The sequence below is a fragment of the Balaenoptera musculus genome, chromosome 9 (assembly GCF_009873245.2).
Source record: "Balaenoptera musculus isolate JJ_BM4_2016_0621 chromosome 9, mBalMus1.pri.v3, whole genome shotgun sequence".
Lineage (NCBI taxonomy): Eukaryota > Metazoa > Chordata > Mammalia > Artiodactyla > Balaenopteridae > Balaenoptera > Balaenoptera musculus.
In genome coordinates this window covers 91718921-91744929 of record NC_045793.1, presented here as the reverse complement: position 1 = coordinate 91744929, position 26009 = coordinate 91718921, and the positions used below count along the sequence as shown (strand labels likewise).

Genomic DNA, 26009 nt, shown 5'->3' with positions numbered 1-26009 from the left:
TGATCAGTTTAGCTCATGGGTATCAAGGTCAGTCAGAAATAGATTTTTCTATAGGATAATCATTCCTGCCTCACCTGCCTGCCCACAGAGGCTGTTGGGTGACACTTGCCCCAGCTGCACAGAGGTGCACATGTCCCCACATGAACACTGTCGGCAGATCTGTCGTGGGGAACAGCAGCATAATATCCTCCGATCCTGGACATTGTTAAACTTTCTTCTTCACCATTTTGCACATTTTAGAAATAAGCTACTCATTTTATAAATAAAGCCTAGAAACAATCTTAGTGCTTTTCTTTCAGTGGTTAAGAGGTTAAAAAAAAAATCAAAGATTTTAAAAAGTCTAATGGAAAAGAATGAGTGTTTCAAGTTTGAAGAAAATAGTCAATGCAGAAAATATTTGCATAGAATTACATGGTGGTAAAATTTGCCTTGCAGTCCTTGCTTAGAGCAACCTCCTGAGCCCAATTTCAGGATGCAAGTCTTCGCATAGCCTGTGGAGGCAAAGGGGAAACAGTGTTGATGCAACTGAGTTCTCCTGAAGTCTACCTTATCTTTTTTGCAAATATGTTTGTGTAGTGTTGGTTGCTTACATTTACTTAGGTGTATAGCATCACAATAAGAGTAGGGTAAAAACTTAATTTTGTACTTCATCATACTTTAATTGGATGTGTTTTAAAAACAATAATTACTACTTCTTGAGTACTTACTATGTACAAGGCACTGTTTTATTCCTGTACATGTACCTGTTAATTGTTGCAACTTTGTGAGGTATTATTATTTCTATTTTACATGAAGAAACTAAAATGAAGACAGGACAAGTAAATTGCCCTAAGCTACCCAGCTGGTAAGTTGCAGAATCAGGGCCAGCACTCAAGTCTGTTGGTTCTAAGCCCAGGCCCTGAAAACCACTCTGTTTCCCTATCTACAGGAACCCTACCTGAATGATGTTTTTATGTGGCATCAAAAATACTTCTATATAGTGTGGCAACTTCTTAAGTTCCAGTTTTGATATATGAGTTTTCACTCAACTAAGTTGGCCCTATATCTGTAGTCATAAACTACTAAAGCTGGAAGGACTTCACAGCTCAGTAATGAAATTCCTGGCCTCACCAAGCTGATGGGCTAAAATGTGGAACCCCTGATTTTCACTCTACTTAGTGTATTTCTTCCACAAAAATCTTCTCTGCCTGTCATCCTCACTGCCTGATTTTATCATTGGGGTTTGAGTGTTATTCTTTTCAACATTTTTATCAGGACCTGGAATACAGCAGAGAAGCCCTGCTTATCCAGATTTGCATATGGCACCCAGTGGGGTTACATAGTTAATATGCTGGATGATAGATTTAGTATTCAAAACAATGTCAATAAACTGGAACCAGGAAGCTGTAATCTAGCAGAAGAATGTGTAGTTCTGCATTAGGGCCAAAATCAATTATATAAATATAAACGGAGAGCCCAGCTAGACCACAGTTCATGTGAAAATGCCCAAGTCTTTAGTTGACCCCTGCTCAGTAGAAGCAAAGATTCTGATGTGGCTATTATGAAAATAAACCCATTCTTAAGTCACGGTAATGTAAATATCTTGATGAAATCAAGGTAGGTCAGAGTTGACCCCATCTGGGGTTTTATGTCCCCTTCTTGACCAGGGAAGGATTAACAAATTTCATGTCTATGAGGAACAGTAAAGGGAACTGGAGGAGTCTCACCCAGGATAGAGTCTGTTGGAAATGTGAAAGCTGCTCTCAAATATTTAAGGACTGTGCAGAGAAAGCAACCAAAAGGATCTCAGTCCACTGGATGATTATTAGAGAAAGGGTGAATCTAGTTTGTAACACTTGGAGAATTCAACTATGTAGCAAACTCCCTTTGCTGCTAGTTGGCAATGTCTAGAAATGTTCACATAAAAGCTGAGACAACATCCTTAAGGATGGGGTAGGAGAGATTTCTGCATGGCCGAGAATGTGGGGCTACCTGATTTCTAGACATCTTTCAACTTAAAAATTCTTTGATCTTCTTTTTTGGTCCCATTTTACTGAGTGATGGAGCCACAAAGTTCGATCAGATACTGTAAGTTTCAGTCAAGTTTCCTAGGAATAGTCTGATGCCCCAGTGGCATCAGAAATACACAGAATCAGTCTCTTTTTTAAGCCATCATCAGTCAGATGAAGAAAAGTCATGAGGTTCCTACTGCTCACATTCTATTTCTGAAGCTTATGAAACTCCTGGTTTAAAAATTCCCTCCATTCACCTTTCTCCTATCTCACTGGCCTTGGGTCTCTGGAAAAGAAGGTATGCGGACGCTTAGGTATAAAATCAGGACCAATGTGCTGGCTGCTTCCAGTTGCTGATCACACCTGTATGCCTGGGACAAAAGGTCCCCCCAGGTACTATGTCTTCAAGGGAGAACCCTTGTTTTCCATTTTCCCCTTTCTATGAAGCCATCCTCTTGGTATTTTTAAAAAATTCTTTTCCCTGAATAGTTTTTATCAAGTAGTTTTAATACTACAAGTATTATTCTATTTAATCCAAATTATTTTCTTTGAACGAACATAATGATCATACCTCATCTTGGACATCAAGTTCTTCTTCAATCAGCTCTGCTTCCATTAATTCAAGAGGATCTTTACAGTCTTGGATGAGGGTGATCTTGACAAAGAGAACACGGAGAATATTTATTGGAGGTGTAAGAGCATTAACCCACCTGATACTTCACTGAAAACCATTTGAAGCTTTGCTGGTGCCTCTCATTTATAATCTACATACTTCAACATCTTTTTCCACTTTCTTGTCCTTTTATATTTCCCACTTAGAATTCTCCCTATACCATTTTTTTCACATTCAAGTGTGAACTAGTATAGTTCTCCATTGTCTAACCTCCTTTGCAGCTTTCTTCCCCAACCTCTGAAGTGTATGCCTCTTAACAAGTCACCCTGTCTGCCTAAATGATTCAGCAGTCAATAGTAGTTTTCTTTCAATGGCCAAGCTAAGCACACTTAGTACAGCATTGAGCATGCAGTGAATGCCCAGTGAAGGGCTCCTGAGTGATGGCCATAAATAGTCTCAAGTTGAATTGGATGGGAATTAATGTTACTGGAGATGGAAACCAACATCTATGAACCAAGTAGTTGTTCAGGAAAGTTCTGCTTTTTAGCTGTAGTATGTAATTTAATCTTCCACACAGAGGAAACCAGTAACAATCTGGACTTTGTCTTATGCATAAAGGGTATTCCCAAAGCCACTCTAAATGTATATCAAGGCAAGAGTGACATTTCAGAGGGCTTTTTTAGCTACTTTTAATCTCACAAATAAATAACCCAGTTCTTGTTATATGATCTTGCTTTGTTGTTACCTGTGGGTTAGAGAACTTTTAGATATTTTTTAAAAAAGGTTTATGAGTTTTCAAAGCTGAGCATCTTGCATGTAGCGCCTTTTTTTTTTTTTTTGTATTTAAGATCCACATCTTGGTATTTAGGACTAGTATATTCTCTAGCAGCATTAAGCAGAACAATCTTTCCACTAACAATAGGTGAAAAGAATAATGTATTATTGTTTTCTAAATTAGTTTCACTTCAAATATTAACTTCCAATCTACAGTAAGAATCTGCTTATCCCACTCTTAGAAAAAAAGGGAAAGCAATTTAAAATACAGTAGTCTGTGTCACCAGAATAATTATTATTGTTGTTATTTTTATAGGCATTTGTTTTAGTTTCCCAAATTCACAGTGAGAAAGTCCATGAGAGATGAGGCTCTTGTACCAGGCCCAGCCCAATGACCCACATCAGAATGCTCAACTCTCCTGGGTGTTTTACAGGAGAAATGACAAAATAAGGAGGCCTGTGGAAAATCAGGGTCTATCCTGTTTTGTGAGGAATAAACTCTGGGCTGATTCATGGCTTTCTTTTTTTTTTTTTTTTCTTTTTCAAAAATCACTTACGACCTAACGGATCCTATTTAAAGACATTGCTAGGGAATTCCCTGGTGGTCCAGTGGTTAGGACTCCATGCTTCCACTGCAGGGGGCACGGGTTTGATCCCTGGTCAGGGAACTAAGATCCCGCAAGCCATTCAGTGCAGCCAAAAAATATATATATATATTGATAATCAAGAGTTTCCAGACTGCTGAGAATTTAAATGGCATTTAAAAAAATTTTTATTTATTTTTGGCTGCATTGGGTCTTTGTTGCTGCACACGGGCTTTCTCTAGTTGTGGCGAGCGGAGGCTACTCTTTGTTGCGGTGCGCGGGCTTCTCATTGCAGTGGCTTCTCTTGTTGTGGAGCACGGGCTCTAGGTGCACGGGTTTCAGTAGTTGTGGCATGCAGGCTCAGTAGTTGTGACTCGCGGGTTTTAGAGCACAGGCCCAGTAGTTGTGCCGCACAGGCTTAGTTGCTCCGCGACATGTGGAATCTTCCCGGACCAGGGCTCGAACTCATGTCCCCTGCATTGGCAGGCGGATTCTTAACCACTGCGCCACCAGGGAAGCCCTAAATTGCATTTTATACACAAATCACAGAAGATCCAAGATTCGGTGCCTATATCCTAAAAAGTAACTACGGCTAATGCCTACTTTTATTAGTAAACCCACACATTGTAGAACTAACATTGTACTAGCTAATACCAAGTGTTTTCCTATAAACTCTCACATTTAGTCTTCATATGTACCCAGCAAGGTAAATGTTTTTACTCCCATTTTACTAGTGAGAAAACTAAGGCTCTGAAAAGTTAAGTAGATGGCTTAAAATCCCACCGGGCTGGGATTCAAACCTAGATTTGTGGAATTTTTGCCATTTACAGAAATCATGGTAGTTTAGGAAAGATATATATGTAGAAAGATTCACTGTTTACCGTTTCTAAAATGGAATCTTGAACCTCTTGGGATTTCACCTGGTTCTGGAGATGGAGGACAGCATCGTGGACAGTCAAAAAGAATATGTCCTTTCTGATGTTATCATTAAAGAAACCACATTTCTCCAGCTTTTCTATCACATGATCTTCAAAAGAAAGAGATAATGTTTAGTTAGTCTCTAGGAAAAGCTATTTTTATAACATCAACCAGTGCTAAGTTTTTGGTTTTTTTTTCAGTGCTAAGTTTTTATACCTCCTCCTTTTAATTCTTTTTTCTCATTTCCAAAACGTGATCCTGCTCTAGACAGAGTTTCTTTTCCAGTAGCACATGGAATGGTGATACCATAACTGGTTGTGGTAGATGGTGGTGTTCCCCAGCCACATCCCTTTTTCCCGTCCTCCAGCTGCTATGAGTCTGGCTGCTAATGGTTCACAGCTGTGCCCTTCTCCGGAGCGCTTTCTTTGGCCAATGGGAGCTGTCTCACCTGAAAAGGCCTGGGAGGTTACACCCTCTCCCTCGGGTGGCCTGCAGCCACGAACTGACTGATACGGAGGAAAAAGGGCCGGCCAGCCCCCTTCCCCTCAAGGAAGGGTAACCACCTGGTGCTTTTCTTGTTGTGTGTTCCCTGTGAAGTCAGACTAAGTAGATTCTGAAGCCAAGTCTTTGTCTTCTCCCCCTGCCCTATCCTGTTCCCCTCACTCCTTCATGAATTTTCCACTGTACTCTCTCAATAAATCACTTATGCAAGAATCCTTAACTCAGGCTCTGCTTCTAGAGAACTCAGCCTAAGCACTAGTATTTTCCTACACACACTTGTACATAGACAGACACAGACTCATACCCTGGAAGTTCCTCTAGTTCTAAGGGGTCTAAGTCATCTCTAGCTCTGCTCTCCCCATGACAGTTTTTCTCCACTGATCCTGCACTGCTGTCAGGACATAGGTTTCCATGCATCACCAGCTCTGTGGCACAAATTGGAAGTAATCTTTCTAGGTTCAAAAAGGCCTTCAAAGTGATTATTTAATGGGTAGAGTTTCTGTTTGTGGCAATGAAATTTTTGAAAATAGATAGCTGTGATGAACTCTGGGGCACATGTATCTTTTTGAATTAGTGTTTTCGTTTTTTTCCAGATATATACCCAGGAGTAGAATTGTTGGATCCTATGGTACTTCTATTTTTAGTTTTTTGAGAAACCTGCATACTGTTTTCCACAGTGGCTGCACCAATTTACATTCCCACGAACAGTGTACAAGGGGGCCCTTTTCTCCACATCCTTACCAACATTTTTAATTGTAGACTTTTTAATGATAGAAATTCTGACAGATGTGAGGTGGTATCTCATTGTTGTTTGATTTGCATTTCTCTAATAATTAGCAATGTTGAACATCTTTTCATGTGCCTGTTAGCCATCTGTATGTCTTCTTTAGAAAAATGTCTGTTCAGGTCTTCTGCCCACTTTTTTATTGGGTTGTTTGGTTTTTTGATATTGAGTTGTATGAGCTGTCTGTATTTTTTTTTCAAATCTTTTTTTTATTGAAGTATAGTTGATTTACAATGTTGTGTTAATTTCTGCTGTACAGTAAAGTGATTCAGTTATACATATATATATATACATTCTTTTTTTATATTCTTTTCCATTATGGTTTATCACAGAATATTGAATATAGTTCTCTGTGCTATATAGTAAGATCTTGTTGTTTATGCGTTCAATATATAATAGTTTGCATCTGCTAATCCCAAACTCCCAGTCCATCCCTCCCCCACCCCCTCTCCCCCTTGGCAACCACAAGTCTGCTCTCCATGTCTGTGAGTCTGTTTCCGTTTTATAGATAGGTTCATTTGTGTCATATTTTAGATTCTGCATATAAGTGATATTATATGGTATTTGTCTTTCTCTTTCTGACTTACTTCAATTAGTATGATAATCTGTAAGTCTATCCGTGTTGCTGCAAATGGCATTATTTCATTCTTTTTCATGGCTGAGTAGTATTTCATTGAATATATGTACCTCATCTTCTTTATCCATTCATCTGTAAATGGACATTTAGGTTGTTTCCATGTCTTGGCTATTGTGAATGGTGCTGCTATGAACATAGGGGTGCATGTATCTTTTTGAGTTATAGTTTTGTCCAGATATATGCCCAGGAGTGGGATTGCTGGGTCATATGGCAACTCTAGTTTTTTGAGGAACCTCCATACTGTTTTCCATAGTGGCTGTACCAACTTACATCCTCACCAACAGTGTAGGAGGGTTCCCTTTTCTCCACAGCCTCTCCAGCATTTGTTATTTGTAGCTGTCTGTATATTTTGGATATTAACCCCTTGTCAGTCACATCATTTGCAAATATTTTTCTCCAATTTGGTAGGTTGTCTTTTCATTTTGTTGATGGTTTCCTTTGCTATGCAAAAGCTTTGAAGTTTAATTAGGTCCTATTTTATTTACAATAGCATGGAAGAAACCCAAGTACCCATCAACAGATGATTAGATTAAGATGTGTCATACACATCAGTGTAAAGAAACTATACTCCAATAAAAAAAAAAAGATGTGGCATATATGAAATGAAATATAACTCAGCCATAAAAAAGAATGAAATTCTGCCACTTGCAGCAACATGAATGGACCTAGGGAATATTATGTTTAGTGAAATAAGTCAGACAGAGAAAGACAAATGGTTTATGATATCACTTGTATGTGGAATCTTAAAAAAATGCAAATGAATGTATATGCAAAACAGAAACAGACCTACAGATATAGAAAACAAACTTGTGGTTACCAAAAGGGAGGGGGAAGGGAGGAGGGACAAATTAGGGGTATGAGATTAATAGATCAATCTATTTTATACAAACTACTATGTGTAAAATAGATAAACAACAAGGACATACTGTATAGCACAGGGAATTATAGCCATTATCTTGTAATAACCTATAATGGAGTATAATCTGCAAAAATGCTAAATCACTATGCTATATACCTGAAACTAATATAATCTTGTAAATTAACTAAACTTCAATTAAAAAAAGAAATTTTTTTAAAACTCAAAAATGAACAACAGCAACAACAACAAAAAATGTGCAGGAAATGTAAAATACACACTGGATCCCAAAGATGTGAACAGAAGCAAGCAGTGCAAAATATCTCAGTAATAAATTTTATACTGACCAAAAAAAAAAAAAAAAAAAAGGAAAGAAAGAAAAGATAGTTGTGATGATTGCACAACATGGTGAATTACTTAATGCCACTGAATTAATTGTAACTTGAATGTGACTAAAATGGCAAATTTTATGTTATACATCTTTTACCACAATAAAAATTGTTTTTGAAAAAAAGGCCTTTGGACATCATGTACTCACATTCCAAGGTAGGAGAAAGGGCTTAAGGGAAAGTCTTATAGATAGATATGTACGTATATGCATTTACCTTGAAGTGATGCAAAGTACACATTTACATCAATTCTTTGGAATTCTTTGACAATCTAAAAATTTAAAAAGGAGAATTTGTAACAATGAGTAACTTTATCTGCCCATAATTCAGTAGCATTCAATTACTTGCTCGGGAGAAACTTCCAACACTTTCGTGGTGAATCAGGAGTTTGAAGAAAGTTCATTATTGGAAATTGGAAAACCATAGAGGTTTTCAGCATACAGTGATGATGCTTAGGATGAAAAGACCATATCTCAAGAGGTGGCAACATCCAGCGCTCAACAGCACTGGATAGCACAGAAGTGCTCCATAAATATTTGTGGAAGGAGAGAAAGAAAGGAGTACAGGAGGCTTCCTAATGCAGCCTCTGCTGGTTGGAAAGAAGAGTATGAGTTTATATCTTTGAGTGGAAGCGATATGGGTGTGGATTTGTGGCCACCAGATGCCAAATGTAAAAACTGACCTCTGTATTTTGACTGTAGCAGTGTCAATACTCTGATTGTGATTTTGTACTACAGTTTTGCAAGATGTTGGCACTCAAAGAAACTCGGTAAGGGATACAGAGGATCTCTCTGTATTATTTCTTACAACTTCATGGGGATCTACAGTTATCTCAAAATGAAAAGTTTAAAGGAATCAAGACACAAGACCTATGGACAATAATAAAACAGAACTTGAAGTTTCTGGGGAAAAAAGATCAAGACCTCTATGCAAGTATAAAGTTTGGAGTTTTCACAATTGTCCTTATAGCATTTGAAAGCAACTATTTGTTAGGTGCAGAAAATATTCTGGCATTAAATATCTTGACTTTTCCTCAAAGTAATTCATTAAACCCTTTGGTCAACACAATCTACGGTGGATCTGAGCCAATGCCTAGAGTGAAATGCACAAAGAACAACAAGAGTGTGTTCTCAAATGAGCTAATAACCAGGTCTGCTAAGAGACCTGGAATAGAACCTATCAGCATATTCTCGCACTCTTGTCAATCACTCTTCTACCTGACCTGCCTAGTACCTGCACCCTGGAATCATTTCCTCCCCTTGCAGAGGTACCAAGAAGCCCCAGCTAAGCTAAACCGCAGTTGAGGGTAGTTTGATATTATTATACCTGATTGTTACTCCCTTGAACCTGCCTACTTTTCTGCCCAATCCTCTTGATACCTACCTTCCTGAAGCTTCACCTAAACTTGACACTCCCAGTCAAGTTGACATCCAGTTAGTCTGCTTTGGAGGACTTAATGCAATTGTTATTTAAAAGATTACTTAACATTTGCCTTGCCCCTTAGACTGCGTAGTCCCATGAGGGTAGGGACTATGGCGATTTCACAATTAGTTTCTTGTGCTTGGCCAAGTGGTTGGCACACGTATGGCACTGCACATCTATGTGTTAGAAGAATCACTGAAGTTGAGCTTGCATACCTGGTTTCTGATAGGAATGTTTCTGTCCTGCATGCTCCTCAACTCTTTGACTTCCTAGATGCCTGACCTGCTTCCTGCTGATCTAACCTTGATAATCCCTGGCTTTTCCAGTCCTACCATGTTTCTCATTCTGCTGCTCTTCGCATAACAAATAAAAACATAATACTGAACACAAGATTTTGCCCATTTTTCTTTCTTTTCATATTCCATGTCGTATATATTCTCAGAAAAATAAAACATAATAAATGTTAATATTTGCTGATGTGTGACTATGTGCCAGACACTCTTCACTTTTCTCATTTAACCCTCATCACAACTCTGTGAAGTAGGTACCATCATTATCCCCACATTACAGATGGAGAAATTGAGGTACAGACAGATTAAGCAACTTGCCCAAAGTCACACCACTAGTAAGTGGTAGAGCCAGGATTCAACCCCAGGCAGTCCAGCTCTGCAGCCTGTGCTTTAAAGTAATACACTCTATTGCAAAAGCATTCCCCTAGAAAAATTACAGAGCCCATGCAATCAATCACCCTTTTGCAAGACCAGGAAACCCATATCATTTTACTATTGCCAAAGCTCCAAATATGTAATTCGAAACACCGGAACCTTACCACACGCAATGATCTCACTCCAACAACATCCAGGAAAGAGACAGCTCCACAGTCAAGCACGAGGCTATGGATTGGCACTTTTGGAACATTCACTTTGATTGGAAGCTCAGCGTTCCAATCCACTTGAATCTCTATTTCCTTGGTTGGAATATCAAATTCTTCTGGATTTTCGATGTCTTCATCCGGCTCAAAAGCATTATTCGATGAACCAGCATCACTTATAATGCCATTCTAAACAAAGAAAACACTGCCAGCTCAGTTACTAATGATTTGGGATGTCTTTCAACAATTAATCTAAAATGACTTAAAAGTTCTACAAACTGCTTCTTGGTAAGCAAAATATCAAGAGGATGAACTCTTAGGGAATAAGGTTTATCTCAGCCCAAATTCTGATGTTCTCTAGGAAGAAAAATGGAAGAGCAGTGGAGAGAGGAAATGTTTGATTTCTGGAAGATTGTAGAACTTAGCCAAGAGATACATTGACAAGAGAGTTTGAATAAAAGGTAACTACTGTAGCTCTAAAAGTTTATGAACTTACGACTGCCTTCTGTTGTGAGTAATTTTCTGGCATTGAATTAGCACTTGATTTGTTCCTTTCAGTAAAAATAAGGTTTATTTCATGATAGGAAAAAAAAAAAAATCTCACCCTTTGTTTCCAAGGAGCCCTGCTGATTTCATTTTATTCTCTCCCCTTCCCTCTTGCCTAAAAGAACAACTCAGCTGTTCTCCATCATACATATGTCATCTGCTTGTACACATCTGGGTACCAAAGAGGGTATATTTAATTGTAGACAGTCTAACTGCTTTTATTTCATCTGAGAAATGAGAGAATTTCAGAGGGGAAAGAATGATGTTGCCTCACCTTTGTTGCTCTTAATTGCCCTTTTTTGATGAGTTTCTGTATTTTCCTCAGTGCTTTCAACCTCTTATTATACACTCTAATGGCATCAAATCCAACCTTTGGAAAAAAAATGTCAAGTTAGTTAAAACGTCTGGTTCCTAATGCTCATTAATGGCAATTTTTATCTGGAAAGGCTATTTCTCAAGTGGTATTATTCGCTGATATATCCTGCCAGAAAAGAAATTCTGAGGTCCGATGGAGGTCTCCACTACCAGGCCACCCTAACCCACCCACCCAGAGACTCAGGGAAGGCAGTAGCATATTGAAGACTCCAAGACAATAAAAAAAATAAAAAATAAAACAGCAAAAAATAACCTTTTTAGCTTTAAGTCTGTGTTTTCCAAATTTGCTTGACATGACAAAGCCCTTGTTTTTGCAAAGTCTATGAACATTCCTTTGAACTTCAGGAAAACACTGATCTAGAGGCAAACTCCAACTTCGAAGCATAGCATGGAATTCAAGACCAGAATTTCCTGCTTATCTATTCCACTTATACTTTTTACCCTTTATTCCAACTGCCCCCTCCCCCACCCCCTGCCCAATACACATTCCCACATTTTCCTCTCAGCTCATATAGTTCCCAAACACCTGCCATAATCTCCTTCCTTCTGCCCAACCACCACGCAAAGCCTGATCAGTCCACCTAACCCGGATCACTCCCTTCCGTGAAATCTTAACACTTACTGTCTATACTACTTACTTGGAACTTACTCAAAGTCTGCCTGGAGACATCTCTAGTGGTTTTGTCCAGCATAGTTATTGCTACCTGAATTTTAACATACGTGTTATTATTGTTTGTTCCTATTCCCAAATAGATTGAAAGTTATTTGAGGGCAAGGATGTTATAATTCTTAATGCCCTGTACAAAGGGAACAGGGTATAGGACCTTATGCCCACGTTTGAGCCCCTTAAATACCTGTAGAGTGAATGAAGTCTCAAAGGAAGTTAGAAACTAGATTTCTAGGGACAAAATACTTACTGTGGACTTGATGCATTTTTTAAACCATCAACATTGCCGTAAAAAATAGGACTAGAAAATCTCAGAATCTTCACTCCTTCAGGTTCTTCAATCTAGCATTAAAAAAAAAATTTTTTTTTCTGAGGTTAAATCATTTCATGCCTTAAATACTCAGTTAAGTTTTTGGCTATTCAGCTAGGAGCCGAGTGACAATTGCTCAGAGAAGCTGGGCAGCAGTCCTCAACTTTCCTCTAACAGGAGTTTGTTCTTTTTCTAGTTCCTTTGGGTGTAAAGTTAGATTGTTTATTTGAGATTTTTCTTGTTTCCTGTGGTAGGCCTGAATTGCTATGAACTTCCCTCTTAGAACTTCTTTTGCTGCATCCCATAGATTTTGGAATGTTGTGTTTCCGTTTTCACTTGTCTTAAGGTAATTTTTTATTTCCCCTTTGATTTCTTCATTGACCCATTGTTTGTTCATAGCATGTTGTTTAATCTCTATGTATTTGTCATTTTTTTCAGTTTTCTTCTTGTAACTGATTTCTAGTTTAACATCATAGTGGTCAGAAAAGATGTTTAATATGATTTCAATGTTCTTAAATGGGTTGGACTTGCTTTGTGACCTAGCCTAATATATTATCTATCCTGGAGAATGTTTCATGTGCACTTGGGAAGAATGTGTATTCTGCTGCTTTTGGATGGAATTTTTATACTTTAAGTTTAAAGAAATCCCTTTAACATTTTTGTAAAGCCAGTTTAGTGGTGATTGACTCCTTTAGCTTTTGCTTGTCTGGAAAACACTTTATCTCTTCTTCAATTCTGAATGACAACCTTGCCAGGTAGAGTTTTCTTGGTTGGAAGTTTTGTCCTTTCAGCACTCTGAATATATTATGCAACTTCCTTCTGGCCTGCAAAGTTTCTGCTAAAAAATCAGCTGATAATCTTATGGGGGTTCCTTTATACGTAACAAGTTATTTTTCTCTTGCTGTCTTTAAGATTCTCTATCTTTAACTTTTGACATTTTATTTATAATGTCTTGATACAGATCTCTTTGGGTTCATCTTATTTAGAACTTTCTGTATTTCCTGGACCTGAATGTTTCCTTCCCCAGGTTAGGGACATTTTCAGCCATTATTTCTTCAAACAGTTTCTCTGCCCCTTTCTGTCTCTCTCTTTTCCTTCTGGGACTCCTAAATGTGAATGTTATTCTGCTTGATGTTGTCCCATAGGTCCCTTAAGCCATCCTCACTTTTTAAAATTCTTTTTTCATTTTGCTGTTCTGCTTGGGTCAGTTCCAGAGTCCTGTCTTCTAGGTTGCTGATCCATTCTTCTGCTTCATCTAGTCTGCTGTTGAACCCCTCTAGTGTATTTTTCAGTTCAGTTAGTGTATTCTTCAGCTCTTGACTTCTGTTAGGTACTTTCTTATTATATTTTCTCTCTCTTTGTTGAAGTTCTCACTGTGGTCATCCATTCTTCTCCAGAATTCATTGAGCACCTTTATAACCATTACTTTGAACACTTTATCAGGTATATTACTTATCTCTGTTTCATTAAAGTCTCTTTCTGAAATTTTGTCTTGTACTTTCATTTGGAACATATTCCGCTGTTTATTCCTCATTTTGCTTGATTTTCTGTGTTTGTTTCTATGTGTTAGGCAAAATGGCTACCTATTCTAGTCTTCCTGTCTTGAAGGAGTGGCGTATATAGGAGATGAACCTTATATTTCAACCTTGCCCTAGCTCTTGGGTGTCTCTCAAACCTTTGTGCTTGTCTAATTAGCCTGGCTTTTTTTTTTCTTTTTTAAAAATTTTTATTTATTTATTTATTTATTTTTTGGCTGCATTGGGTCTTTGTTGCTGCGCACGGGCTTTCTCTAGTTGCGGCAAGTGGGGGCTATCTTCATTGTGGTGCACAGGGTTCTCATTGCGGTGGCTTCTCTTGTTGCGAAGCACGGGCTCTAGGCGCGTGGGCTTCAGTAGTTGCGGCACGTGGGCTCAGTAGTTGTGGCTTGCGGGCTCAGTAGTTGTGGCTCATGGGCTCTAAAGCGCAGGATCAGTAGTTGTGGCACACAGGCTTAGTTGCTCCATGGCATCTGGGATCTTCCCGGACCAGGGCTCGAACCCATGTCCCCTGCATTGGCAAGCGCATTCTTAACCACTGCGCCACCAGGGAAGTCCCTAGCCTGGTTTATTTTTGATAGGCCCCAGCTGTTGATGGTGTGCCAAGACCTGTCAGTGTTCCAAGGGGAGGGATCTCATTCAGCATCTAGTTTCAGACTGATTGGAAGCCAGATCCTCAGGCAGCAGCTTTTAAAGTATGAAAATATATACAGTCTTGTGGAACCACAATTACTGACCTCAGGAGACATGGAGGTGTCTCCTGGGTGATGGTTGCAAAAATCGGAGCTTCAGATGAACTCCTTTCTGGGAGGTACCACAAGCTGTGGCGAGGCCAAGGGAGGGTGTGAGAATGACGTCTCCCTGCCTACATTGCCTGAGAGCATTTCTGTAGCCTCTATATGTGTGGCAAACCTGAAGGCTGTCACTCAGGTTAAAGCTCTGGGGTAAATAAATGGGCCTTTTTCACAGGTGGACTGGGGTATGTTTTGTCTGCAATCTCTGTAGTACCCTGGGTGTGGTAGCCTGCCCAGAACTATCTTTCCAACTGTTACAGTCCTGTGGGGCCCAGGCATGCAAGGCCCTCGGGCCGCCAGGGCCAGGCAACCAAGGGGTGTTCCTTGTGTGGACTGTGCTCACCTACCAGCTTTAGCATGGCTGCAGGAGAGTGCTGAGGGTGGGCCATGCTGCAGCTTTAGCGACGCAAGAGAAGAGTGCTGGGAGCGGAGCAGACCTGTGGCTTTATTGAGGTTGTGCCTGGGTGCACCCGCCTACACTAGCAAGGTACAGGGAGAGCGCAAAAATGGCACTTGCCAGTGCCTCCATCCCTGAAGCAAGTCCCAAGTGGTCCTTGCCCCTCTGGCAGATGCTTTAAGATTAGCAAATGAATCTCCTTCACATATAGTCCAGGGACTTTCAAACTGCTGCCTTCGTGCTGGGTCCCAGGATGAGTGAGCCCACATGTGAGCCCCTCCAAAGGAGTATCTCACATTCCCACAGTCCCCTCGGGGCCCCTGAATGTAAGCCGTATTGGTTTCCAAAACCAGACATTTTGGGGGCCTCGACGCTTTGGTGCAGGTCCCAAGGGATGTGGGGTACAAACCCCTTGCTCCTCAGGGAGTAGCTCCAAACTTAGGACATTCCTCCCTATTGTGGGACGTGGAGCCAGGGGTGGGTTTTGGCGAGACTGCATCCCTGCCTCTCCTACTTGTTTCGATGTGGCCCTTTTATCCCTTGTTGTGGAGGAGCTGTTCAGCTAGTTATCAGTTCTTTTTCAGAGAGAATTATTCCTTATGTAGCTGTAGATTTGGTGTGTCCATAGGAGGAGGTGAGTTCAGAATCTTCCTGTTCCAGAATCCATCTTGGACCGCCCCCTTGAATTTTCTTTCTTTCTCTGCTTTTTCATGTTTGTTCCTTCTGGTGGTCACTAAGCACTCTTATGTGCAGGGAACATAAGCCCATCCGTGGAATGTTTATTTTCTTCGTTTTTTATTTTCTGTATTATATATTATTTCTTCCAATTCCAAGGATAGAGAAAAATGTCAAATACGGTTCTTTGTGACAGAGAACATGAACGTCTCTTCTTAGAATTGAATGAAGAAAATCTTACAGGGATTTCAGACAGTGTCATAGAGGATAAGGATAACATAGCAGAGAAATAGAAATTTTTTTCCTCTTGCTGCTTAAAAAATTGCTGTTAACATCTTGGCTTTCAGCAGTGTTACTGTAGTGTTTCTAGGTGTGGATTTTTGTGTGTACATTAATTGGGTTCAGTGGGCATTTTGGATTTGTACATTGTGGTTTTCCTCAAATTTGGGAAAGTTTTGATAATTATTCAATATTTTGTCTGGTTTTTTTTCTCTTCTTCTCTTTTGGGAATGTTGTTACAACATATGTTTTATTTTGTCCTAGATGTCTCTGAGGCGCTGTCTTTTTTTTTTTTTAGTTATAATTGACATATTAGTTTCAGGTGTACAACCTGATATTTGTATACATTGCAAAATGATCACCACAATAAGTCTAGTTAACATCTGTCACCATACATAGTTACAAAATTTTTTGTGTGATGAGAACTTTTAAGATCTACTCTCTTAGGAACTTTCAAATATGCAATACAGTATTATTAACTATGGTCTTCACACTGTACATTACATTCCCATGACTTATTTATTTTATAACTGGAAGTTTGTGTCTTTTGACACCCTTCACTCAGAGGAATAGAATTTTGGTTCAACTTCTGGAAATAACTGAATTGCCTATTTTTTTTAAAATTCCCTGTACAATGGTTTGACATTAAAATGACATTTTAACTAGCATGGACAAAATTCACATAAGCCTAGGATATCAGAGGGCACACTGGATCGAACGTTTTCCTGACACCCCCCAGTGGACTTCTGGACTTTCCCAACAGAAGTAGCCTCCCTTTTTGGCTACCTTATCCCCAACATACTGAAGGAGAAATATGCAACCCCTGAAAATCCAGCTTAGCAAACCCAAGTCCAGCCAATGTCTCACAAAGGCACTTACGTTTTTGTAATTCTTGGTGCTTTTGTAGATGTCTGTGCTAGGGATACTTCCAAGGCTGTTCCATGAGGGACTGAAAGAAGAAAAATTAAGGTCAGGATTTTTTGGAACAGGCATATTTTGGAATAAAAAGTTAGAAGAAATTACAGATACTAAAGAGCCCATAATTTGGGTGTTTTTGGACTCTGTCTCTATCGCAGATGACATTTTCCGGTAGCTAACTCTGAAGGGAACAGCCGGTGTTTGTGTAGGATTCGGGGAGAAGAAGGAAGTGTGCCTCATTTCTGATGCCTGCAAGAAGTAATGAGCGCCATACTTTCATATGTGTAAGACTTTATAGGATAAGCAAAGAGCTTTCACACATGTTAAATCTTATTTGAGCCCTACCATAACCCTGAAAGATCAGCAGTATTATCCTCATTTTTACTGGTGAGTCAACTGTTTAGAGAAGTTCAAAAAGGCCCTGGAGGGAAGAGGAGCACAGCCTCTATCTTTAACCCATGGGTCTTCATTGCCTGGCGTGGTGCCTAGAACTTACTTGTGAGTTATAGCAACTTTCTGGTGAAGTATGGGGAGTCTGCACTGATCAAATTAGTCTCATTTCATAGAAATAGGAGCCTGGGAGGACCAGACATAAGTCCTTCCCATCCACCAGACTGTTGATTTCCTGTTTCTGATGCGACCACATAAATTCCATGATTCTTCAAGTGTGACTAGGGACATATGCTAAATACAATTCCTGAAGAAAGAGTGTCTGTTTAGGATACACTCAGCAATGTGCTCTCTGGATCAGCCTTATAATTACTGGAAATTAAATGCTGTGGAGGATACTGCTTTTTGTTGGCTCAAAGCCTCGTTACCAAATCTGCAGCTAAACGGTGCCACCGATTTTCCTCAGCTTGCTGTGCAGTGCCGATTTTTAACTTAAAGCTTAGAAACTGTATAGTCTTTCTCTGCAAAACCCTTCTCCCCCAGTCACACTCACACAAGTAAAAGTAAACACGGAGGCATCAGGGCACAAAACTCTCTTCCAAGGAGAGTTTCTGAGGTGTTTCCCAGTAGCACACTGGGTACTTTGGACGCTTGTGAACTCTTTCGGGCCCTTGGGCAACCATTTAAGGGTGCTGAGGCAGTAAACACAAGCGTTTGGGTAGTCTCCAACATGCCAGGGGAGGGAAGAAGGGAGGGAAGGATAATTGGTTGGTGGAACGGGAAAGGTGGACTTATGCTAAGTTGATGACACCCGTGTTGAGGTTTCCCCAGGTTTCGTATTCCTTCATGGCCCAAGCGCAGGCAAAAAATGGACCAGAAGTCTGGGAAGATAACAGAAGTTTTGAGGAAGGAGAGAAGCACGCTTCTTCTCTCTGTTCAGACAATTCCATAGACCCAGAAGGGCATCTACCAAAGACCTCTCAAGGGTCAAAAGAAGGGAATGCCTGGCAGTCCAGTGGTTAGGACTCCGCAGTCTCACTGCCGAGAGCCTGTGTATCCCCAGTTGGGGAACTAAGATCCTGCCAACCTCGCGGCCAAAAAAAAGATTTTTTTTAATAAAAAAATTTTTTAAAAGTCGAAACAAAACAAATGAAAAAACATACACCTTTAGGCTGCCTCACAGATTGTTTTCCATTACTTTGAACTGTGTCTTTGCTGCTTTCACTCTGCAGATGACCTAATTATGTCTACTTCGCGTAATTGGTATGGCTTATTGGGTACATACCTTATTTGGCAGATTTGAATGAATTTTGGCTACAGTCAACTGTTTTAAAGTCTCCTGTTCTGGGTTGTTACATAACTTCTGGGTTACTAGCTTCAAAAGAAAATGAGCTATAATATATTTAGCAGCTGTCTGGGCCCAAGGCTTGGGCCCAGTGCCTCTCAGACATCATCTCATTTTAAAAAGAAACGACACAGCAACTTCAGTCTTTTGCTGAATCATGTATCTTTTAGTCTTACCATGACTTGGAGGAGAGCATAGCAGTAGAGCATGTGAATAAGTGCATAGATTTTGGGGTGAGATACATCTGGGTTCAAATCCTGTCTCTGCCACTGACGAGCTGATCTTGGGGAAGGTTCTTAACCTTTCTGAGCTTCAGTTATCTTACTAGAATGAGGAGAGTAAAACCTATTCACAGGATTTTTTTGAAGACTAAATATGATAATGTGTGTAAAGCACCATACGCTTAATTTGTAGAAGCACTCAATATGTAGTAACTATTATGAAAGGGAGTGCTTTTATTGTATTTATCACAATAAAGAAATATAAGAAATCTCAGGGTGTGTTGTCCTGTTTATAGATAACCTGGATCTTATATTACTCACAATTGAACTCTCAGGACCACAGTCAGAAATCCAAATATAAGGCCAGCTAGTAAACCGAGGTCCAGCCCCAGAATGATGCATGCTACGCACGTAAACACCCAGATAACCTAGGAAAACATGGAAATGAAAGGAATTATGTTAATTCATCAGGTACCATCAGGTGAGCAATTACCTGTAAAAATAATAAGATCAATTGTCCACGAACAAATTACAGCTTTGTAAAATATTCTGACTTCATTGCATATTTTAAGTGGAAGTGGAAATTGCCCTTTCCAGTAAAGGCCAGCTGTTCCATTTAAATATTCTTAAATTTAATTTTTTAATAGGTAATATATTGACATGGTTCAAAATAAAATTAGTATTAAAAAGGTGTGCAGTGGGACTTCCCGGCAGTCCAGTGGTTAAGACTCTGCGCTTCCACTGCAGGGGCCACGGGTTTGATCACTGGTCGGGGAACTAAGATCTGGCATGCTGCACGGCACGGCCGGAAAAAAAAGTGTGCAGTGAAAAATCTTGGTTGCAACTCTCTCCTTTCTCCATCCATTCCCAACCACTCTCCTTTCTTGTGTCCTCGTTTATTTCTGTGTGTGTGTGTGTGTGTGTGTGTGTGTACACACATGTGCACACTTTTCTCCAGCATTTCTTTTGGCAAATACAAGCAAATATGACTACAAAGCATATATTATTTTCCCTTCTTTTAGTGTGTTATACACACTCTTCCATTTTGCACTGGTCTCTTTTTTACTTCACAATTTGTCTTGGAGATCTTTCCATATAGATATATAGGGAGTTTTCCCATTCTTTTTATCTGTTCTGGTTTAAATTAGGGCAGAACTCTGAAGGGTTTAGCTTCTTTTTTTTTTTTTTTTTCTAACAATCCCTCAGAAGACTTGTAAAGGTTACTTTAATCAAAATTATAATCAACGTGGGGTTTCGTATTTTGTTTTTGCTTTGTTTTTGTTTTGTTTGTCTTTCTAAATTAGAGGGTTTTTAAAAAAATTGTTGTTTGTTTTTTGGCTTTAGAAGGCCAAGGGCATACGAAGGAGCTCATATGGGATTCTTGCTGGATATTGATCTTCCCAGAGATACAGGACCTTCACAAATCACAGCTCATGTGGAAGACTTCCCAGCTTTGGCTTATCCACAAAATTCTAATTTCTGCTCTGGTTCCCAAAATGCAAGTAAGACGTAGGAGATAAGGGGATGTAATAATATGGCAAGAAGCATATAAGAAGCAACTCTTATTTCAGAGAAAAATGGATGGTAAGTGACTTACAGCATCAGTCTTATTCTGCCTCCACAGACGAGGAATGTCACACACCTGCATAAACATCCCCTTCAGGTTGGCGATTACAACAGCTGCCAAGACCGACTGCCAAGAGAGACAGGGAAGGCTGAGTTATTCAGGGGAATGGTTTTCCATGTGATGACTTCTAAATCCCCTGTTATTTCTCCAGTGGCAGAGCAGTGAAGGGGAAGTGTGTAATCGGTGTGGCGAGAAGCAGGGTTATACCTTCTGCAAGGGTTCCAAAAACTTCCCCAGGGCAACGATGGCGATCATCACAATCCCAGCCGAGATGATGCCGGCAACCTGAAAGACATACGTGTCCCATAACCAGGGTCCGTCCTGCCCCCTCTGGACGTGTGCTTGCTGGACACATGCATGCAAGAGCCTGTTCATGGGCACACGTGACACTTCCCAACTTCCCCCCTTCTGCTCAATACTGTTGAGACAAGTGAGAATTATTTGCTAAAACCATACATTTAGTAGCTATGGCAGAGAAATTAAAGAAAATGTGGACCCTGAGTCTGCTAGAGTAAAGCCTGGATCGCACTTGGATACATTGCAGACCTATACTTTTGGTGTCAATTCAAGAGGCCAAACTTCTAGTCATTTGCCATTTGAGGAAACAGGGCCCATCCCCCTTCCCGGACAACAGATCCTTGTAACGTTCTTGGGAAATAAATTCTCATAGCACAAAACTGATTCTGCTGCATTATGGAGTCAGCAACCTGATAACAATTCAGATAACACTTTGTATACGTGGTTGCCATGATAATCTCAGAGAAAATAAATTTACCAGTCTTTCTGCAGATTCAGAATGCCACACGAGCCTGCTGAGAGGTGGGACCATGTCTCCCGCATCCTCCCACAGCTGCACGGATGCAGGCTCAGAGCTTTGCCCCACAAGCAGCCCGAGTTAGGGTGGGCAGTAGCAGGAGTCAAGGAAGCTTCAGAAACTTTACCTTCGCTGGCAAAAAAGCTCTCCTAAGATCCGTAACTAGTTAGGAGAGAGGCTGAGGGGGTGGGGACTACTCTCTGTTGTGATTAGATGACCAATGGGTTCTCTGCTGAGACAGCTGGGGCCTGGCCGAGGTGAGGCCTAGTAGCTCTGAAACAAAGGAGAGAAGGAGACAGGGAGCCAGAAGCAAAGCGACCAGAGAGGAAGCAGCAGAGAAGGTTGCCCTGGGCCCAAGTACTGCCCTAGTGCAAGATGTTTGCCTTCAAGGAGACACATAAAGCCAATAGAAATTAAAAGTCTGAAAACTTAAGGAAATATCATATCCACGCTCATTCACTCCAGCTGGCAAATTGCTCAGTCATGTTCAGAGGATACGTAGGCCAGACTGAGGCGATATTATGTATATGACTCACTGAAAAGTCTGCTCTGTCCAGCCAGATCCCCTTTTCTAGGCAATTTGTTATCTCCCAGCACCACACCTCTGGGTTCCCAGTACCTTGGTGAGCTTTCCCCTCTCCTACCTAAGCAGAGAAGCTGGTATCCTTCCTCCCTCCTTCCCTCCTTTCCTTCCTTTCTTCTACGCAATTACTTAACCAACATTCATTGTCTATCATGAGGCACTTGCATCTCACTGTGGATGTAGGGCTCTGTGGATTGGTGAGAGGGATGGAGATTTGGGGACAGGGACCACAGCCGGCTGCCCAACTCATGCCAGGAGGGTGGCCACCTACTCACTGAGGATAGGAAGTCATTAGCCTCCAATTATGGGGACCAAGACTAATTTTGGTTACTATTTTAAAATCTGTGAGGGAACCCATTACTTGTACTTAATTTATAAAGGAAAATTACTTATTTTGCAGGAAATGCTGTAGATTTCATATCTATGAGCAGATTCAGTTACTAGAAAATTAATTCTTCTCTTAAGTGAGAGGGTAACCAGAGCTAGGGAATAGTTTGTCATCATAATTACTTTTTCATGAATCAGTAGGAGTCAGATGGGGGTGAGAGAAAGCACAGGTTGCAATGTTGAGCTCTTCTACAATCTGTAGATGTGTTGAAAACAGTTGATGTCCACTAACACTTATGATTCTGTTCATTCATTCAGCAAATACATGCCGGGTGCTTCTTATGTGTCAAGTACAACGTATGTATCATAGGTACTAAGGCACTATTCTTACCTTGAGAAGTTAATGACCGGAACCATCAACATTTACAAGTGAGTGCCAGGATTTTATAAACATTTTCTTATTTAATCCTCACAACATCCCTATGAGGTGGATACGATTATTATCCCCATTGCATAGATGCAGAAACTGAGGCTCCAACATGAAAAAAAAACATGAGAAGCCACACAACAGGAGAAGACCTGCCAGTTCAGCTGGTCACAAGTCCCTGGATTTCAGTCCAGACACTTAGACTTTTAATCCCAGAACTTAGTATACATTTCAGTAATTAAATATCAAGCTATTTCTCTGCTTGTTTCATTCTTCAGTACTGAAATCCTGGCATCCTTCATTCCTAAATATAATACACGCCAGTGTGTTGCAGGGGGTATTAGCTTACCAGAACACCATTATCCCCAAACCCTCTGCCAAGGAATCACTTTACATGGGCATTCTTAGGAGGGGAGGGGAGGATGGACGGGACTGTGCCCATTTCAGCCTGGAAGTAACAGCAGAGAATGGACATCAGCACTTGGGGTTCTGCCTGCACCCACTTACAGCCATGTGCCCTGGAGAGCTTGTCAGGGCCCCATCTCCAGTGGAAGCAGCAGAAAATTTCACTGCTGACAGCTACCCCCTGAACCACAGGTACAACTCTGGCAATCACCTCCAACCTCTTCCCCTTGACCACAGATCTCTGGTTATGCTTCCTGTTTGAGGATGTATTGTTTTTTTTTTTGAGGCTGTATTGTTTTATTTGCTCTCACAAAGCTGGAAATGTTTGCAGAAAAAAGCAAAGAAAACTCAATTTTAAACAGAAAAATTCTGAAAATTTAGACTAAATTTTTGTTGAATGGGAGCCAAGAAATTGGAAGAGGCCAGTTCTTCTGACCCTGTCACCAAGATCCTTTATAAATGGTAAAGGAGCATCATGGGCACCTTGGGGACAGTTCAGGCTCCCCCTGGGCAACTTCTTTGTTGGAGTCATTCATTTTCTCAGTTTCTCTCTTTTGTACTTATTTGTAAGTGTCTCTACCTTAAAAAACCCTATTTGAAGACTCTCTCTGTGTGTGTATGTGTGTATATGTGTGTGTGTGTGTGTGTGTGTGTTACCCTATTCACCTTGGATTTGTTGTTCTCCTTTATAGTCTCAATGTACTTTTTACTCTTAAATAATATTTCTTTCTGTGTTGGGATGAGAAAACTCTTCAGGCATAACAGAAACACAATTCCTGAGCTGCCCCTCACCCCCATCTACTTGGTTTGGCCTAGCTGACTCATGTCCTGCTGGAAAGAATGGCCTGAGAACAGCTCCTGAGCTTTCTGGCCCATTGAAGGAGGAGTTTTCCAGAGATTAACTTGGATGCTGGTTTGGGGGAAGGCAACAACTTAAAAACCACATTTAAAAGGCAAGATGAAACCCACATTCAGAACTTTAGGAACAAAAGTCTTGCTCAGGAAGAAATGCCAAAATGTTACAACAAAAATATCCTTGGCTAGCAAACTTGTTCTGTGGAACCCAACGCCTCTGGACGAAGCTCCTGATCCTTGTAAAGGAAATGTAAATACACAGCTTTTCATTTTCCTGAAAATATAATAACTCACTAAGCCACAGAGTGCTCTTACTAGGCCTTCTCTATCCCCAGATAACAAATTGGTAAAAATCAGCATTCTTCATGACTGATTCCTTGTCAACTGTTATCGTCCCTGGAAAAGCAAGTAAGTGGAGCTATCTGCCAGCTGAGCACTGACACAAAATGGTTTGAGACTTGCTGCATCAGAAAACCATAAATGTTGCTGCGGAAGAGTTTATCAGGGAGGGGATGGATCACCGTCAAGGAGATGGAGAGACCCCGGGTGGAATCAGACCAGGAAGTACAAGTTTCTCTTTTCTCAAAGGCTAATCATTCTGCTGAGTTCTTGTGCAAGCCTTTCTGAGCCACCATTCCCCTGACTCATTCTTTCCATCATTCTAGATGGATATTACGACACCGCTGTTACATACCTGTGTCTTTCCCCCAGTGCTCTCCTGGACGGCGGTGCGGGACAGGGCAGTGGTGGCCACAAAACAAGAGAAGAATCCGGAGAAGATGTTGCTGATCCCAAAGGCAATGAATTCCTAAGAGAGAGACTGGATGGCAGTGATGCTACAAATCAAATCTTTGCAAGACCCTCGCCAAGTGTTTAAGGAAGAGCATTAAGAAAGCAAACTCTCAAGCCCGCCCTGCCTGGGAGTCCCAGTTTAATTCTTACCATTAAAGGTGCTTGGGGCCCTTGGAAGACATGGGGACTTCTGGCTCCATAGAGCCTAAGAGAGGCTTCACTGCTTTCAGTTGTTTTTAAGATTGACTGATCTTTTGCTCAAATGCTTATTTCACTTCCTGGTGAGTGGCATATCTGTAACTCTCACATAAAATATTTTCTCTGTGGTTGGATATTTGCTATGAAGTGTATTATGATTAGGAGGGCTATTATTCTTATTGAGTACTAATCATTTAACTGCTGTAATTGCTATGCTGTGTTTTCAGAAACCAACCATACTTGCAGATTTGCAAGCAGTGGAAAATCAGCTCACCTGGTAAATGTATCAGATGCTACAAAAAACGTCCTGTATCTATTACAGGTATCCCCTGCTTTTCAAAAGTTCACTTTACGCCACTTGGCTTTTACGAAAGACCTATGTTAGTACCTGTTTTTGCTAACTGAAAGAAATCCCAAGGGGCTTTTCGCTTTTACAAAAAAGGGCGAAAACCATCTGTTTTGTAGCGAGCCCTTATAGAGGCAGCATGCCCCCAAGTAGGGAGAGTGGCACCACCAAGCTCCTCCCCCGGGAACTACACTCAGCATCTCAGCATTGCGCCGCCATCGCTTTGAACTGTGTTGGTGAGCACCTGTGCTTCATCTAAATGGATTTTGTGCATCTGTTTGCAAGATGTGTCCTAAGGTAACTGCTTCTTCACTTTCCTGCCATTTCTGCTTAAGAAAGTTTTCATAGGAACGCTCTACTTTTGGGTAGCAGGGGAAACCTGTAATTGCACAATAAACCACCTCAATTTAAAGTGGTCACAACTATTATCATTGGTGTTTGTTGCACTGTTTTGCCGTATTATAGCTGTCATTAAAAAAAAAATTACCAGGCGATACTAGATTACATGAAGAATTCTTATTCCAATCTAATATGTTAAGCTTAAATGTTATTTATGACCTAACTGAATTAACTTTTTAAAAATTAGGATTACTTCAACTTATTTCTTAAAAAGTAAAGTGATGCATATACACTATTGATACTATGTGTAAAATAGACAACTAATGAGAACATGCGGTATAGCATAGGGAACTCTAGTTAATGCTCTGTGGTGACCTAAATGGGAAGGAAATCCAAAAAAGAGGGGATATATGTATACGTATAGCTGATTCACTTTGCTGTACAGTAGAAACTAACACAAAATTGTAAAGCAACTATACTCCAATAAAAATTAATTTTAAAAAA

At 40.4% G+C, this 26009-nt stretch overlaps 1 protein-coding gene across 1 annotated transcript in view; it reads right to left on the bottom strand.

Moving 5' to 3' along the window:
• Nucleotides 1–454: 454 nt before the first annotated feature.
• The window catches only part of SLC26A4 (solute carrier family 26 member 4), a 46881-nt gene continuing 21326 nt past the window's right edge, over nt 455–26009 (bottom strand). Inside the window, 13 exon segments of the mRNA XM_036863917.1 lie at nt 455–491; nt 2563–2646; nt 4844–4989; nt 8264–8318; nt 10299–10529; nt 11161–11256; nt 12179–12204; nt 12207–12270; nt 16798–16867; nt 19114–19220; nt 20390–20485; nt 20627–20704; nt 24525–24638. Of these exon segments, the coding sequence (XP_036719812.1) occupies nt 468–491; nt 2563–2646; nt 4844–4989; nt 8264–8318; nt 10299–10529; nt 11161–11256; nt 12179–12204; nt 12207–12270; nt 16798–16867; nt 19114–19220; nt 20390–20485; nt 20627–20704; nt 24525–24638 (1191 nt within the window). The 3' untranslated portion in view covers nt 455–467.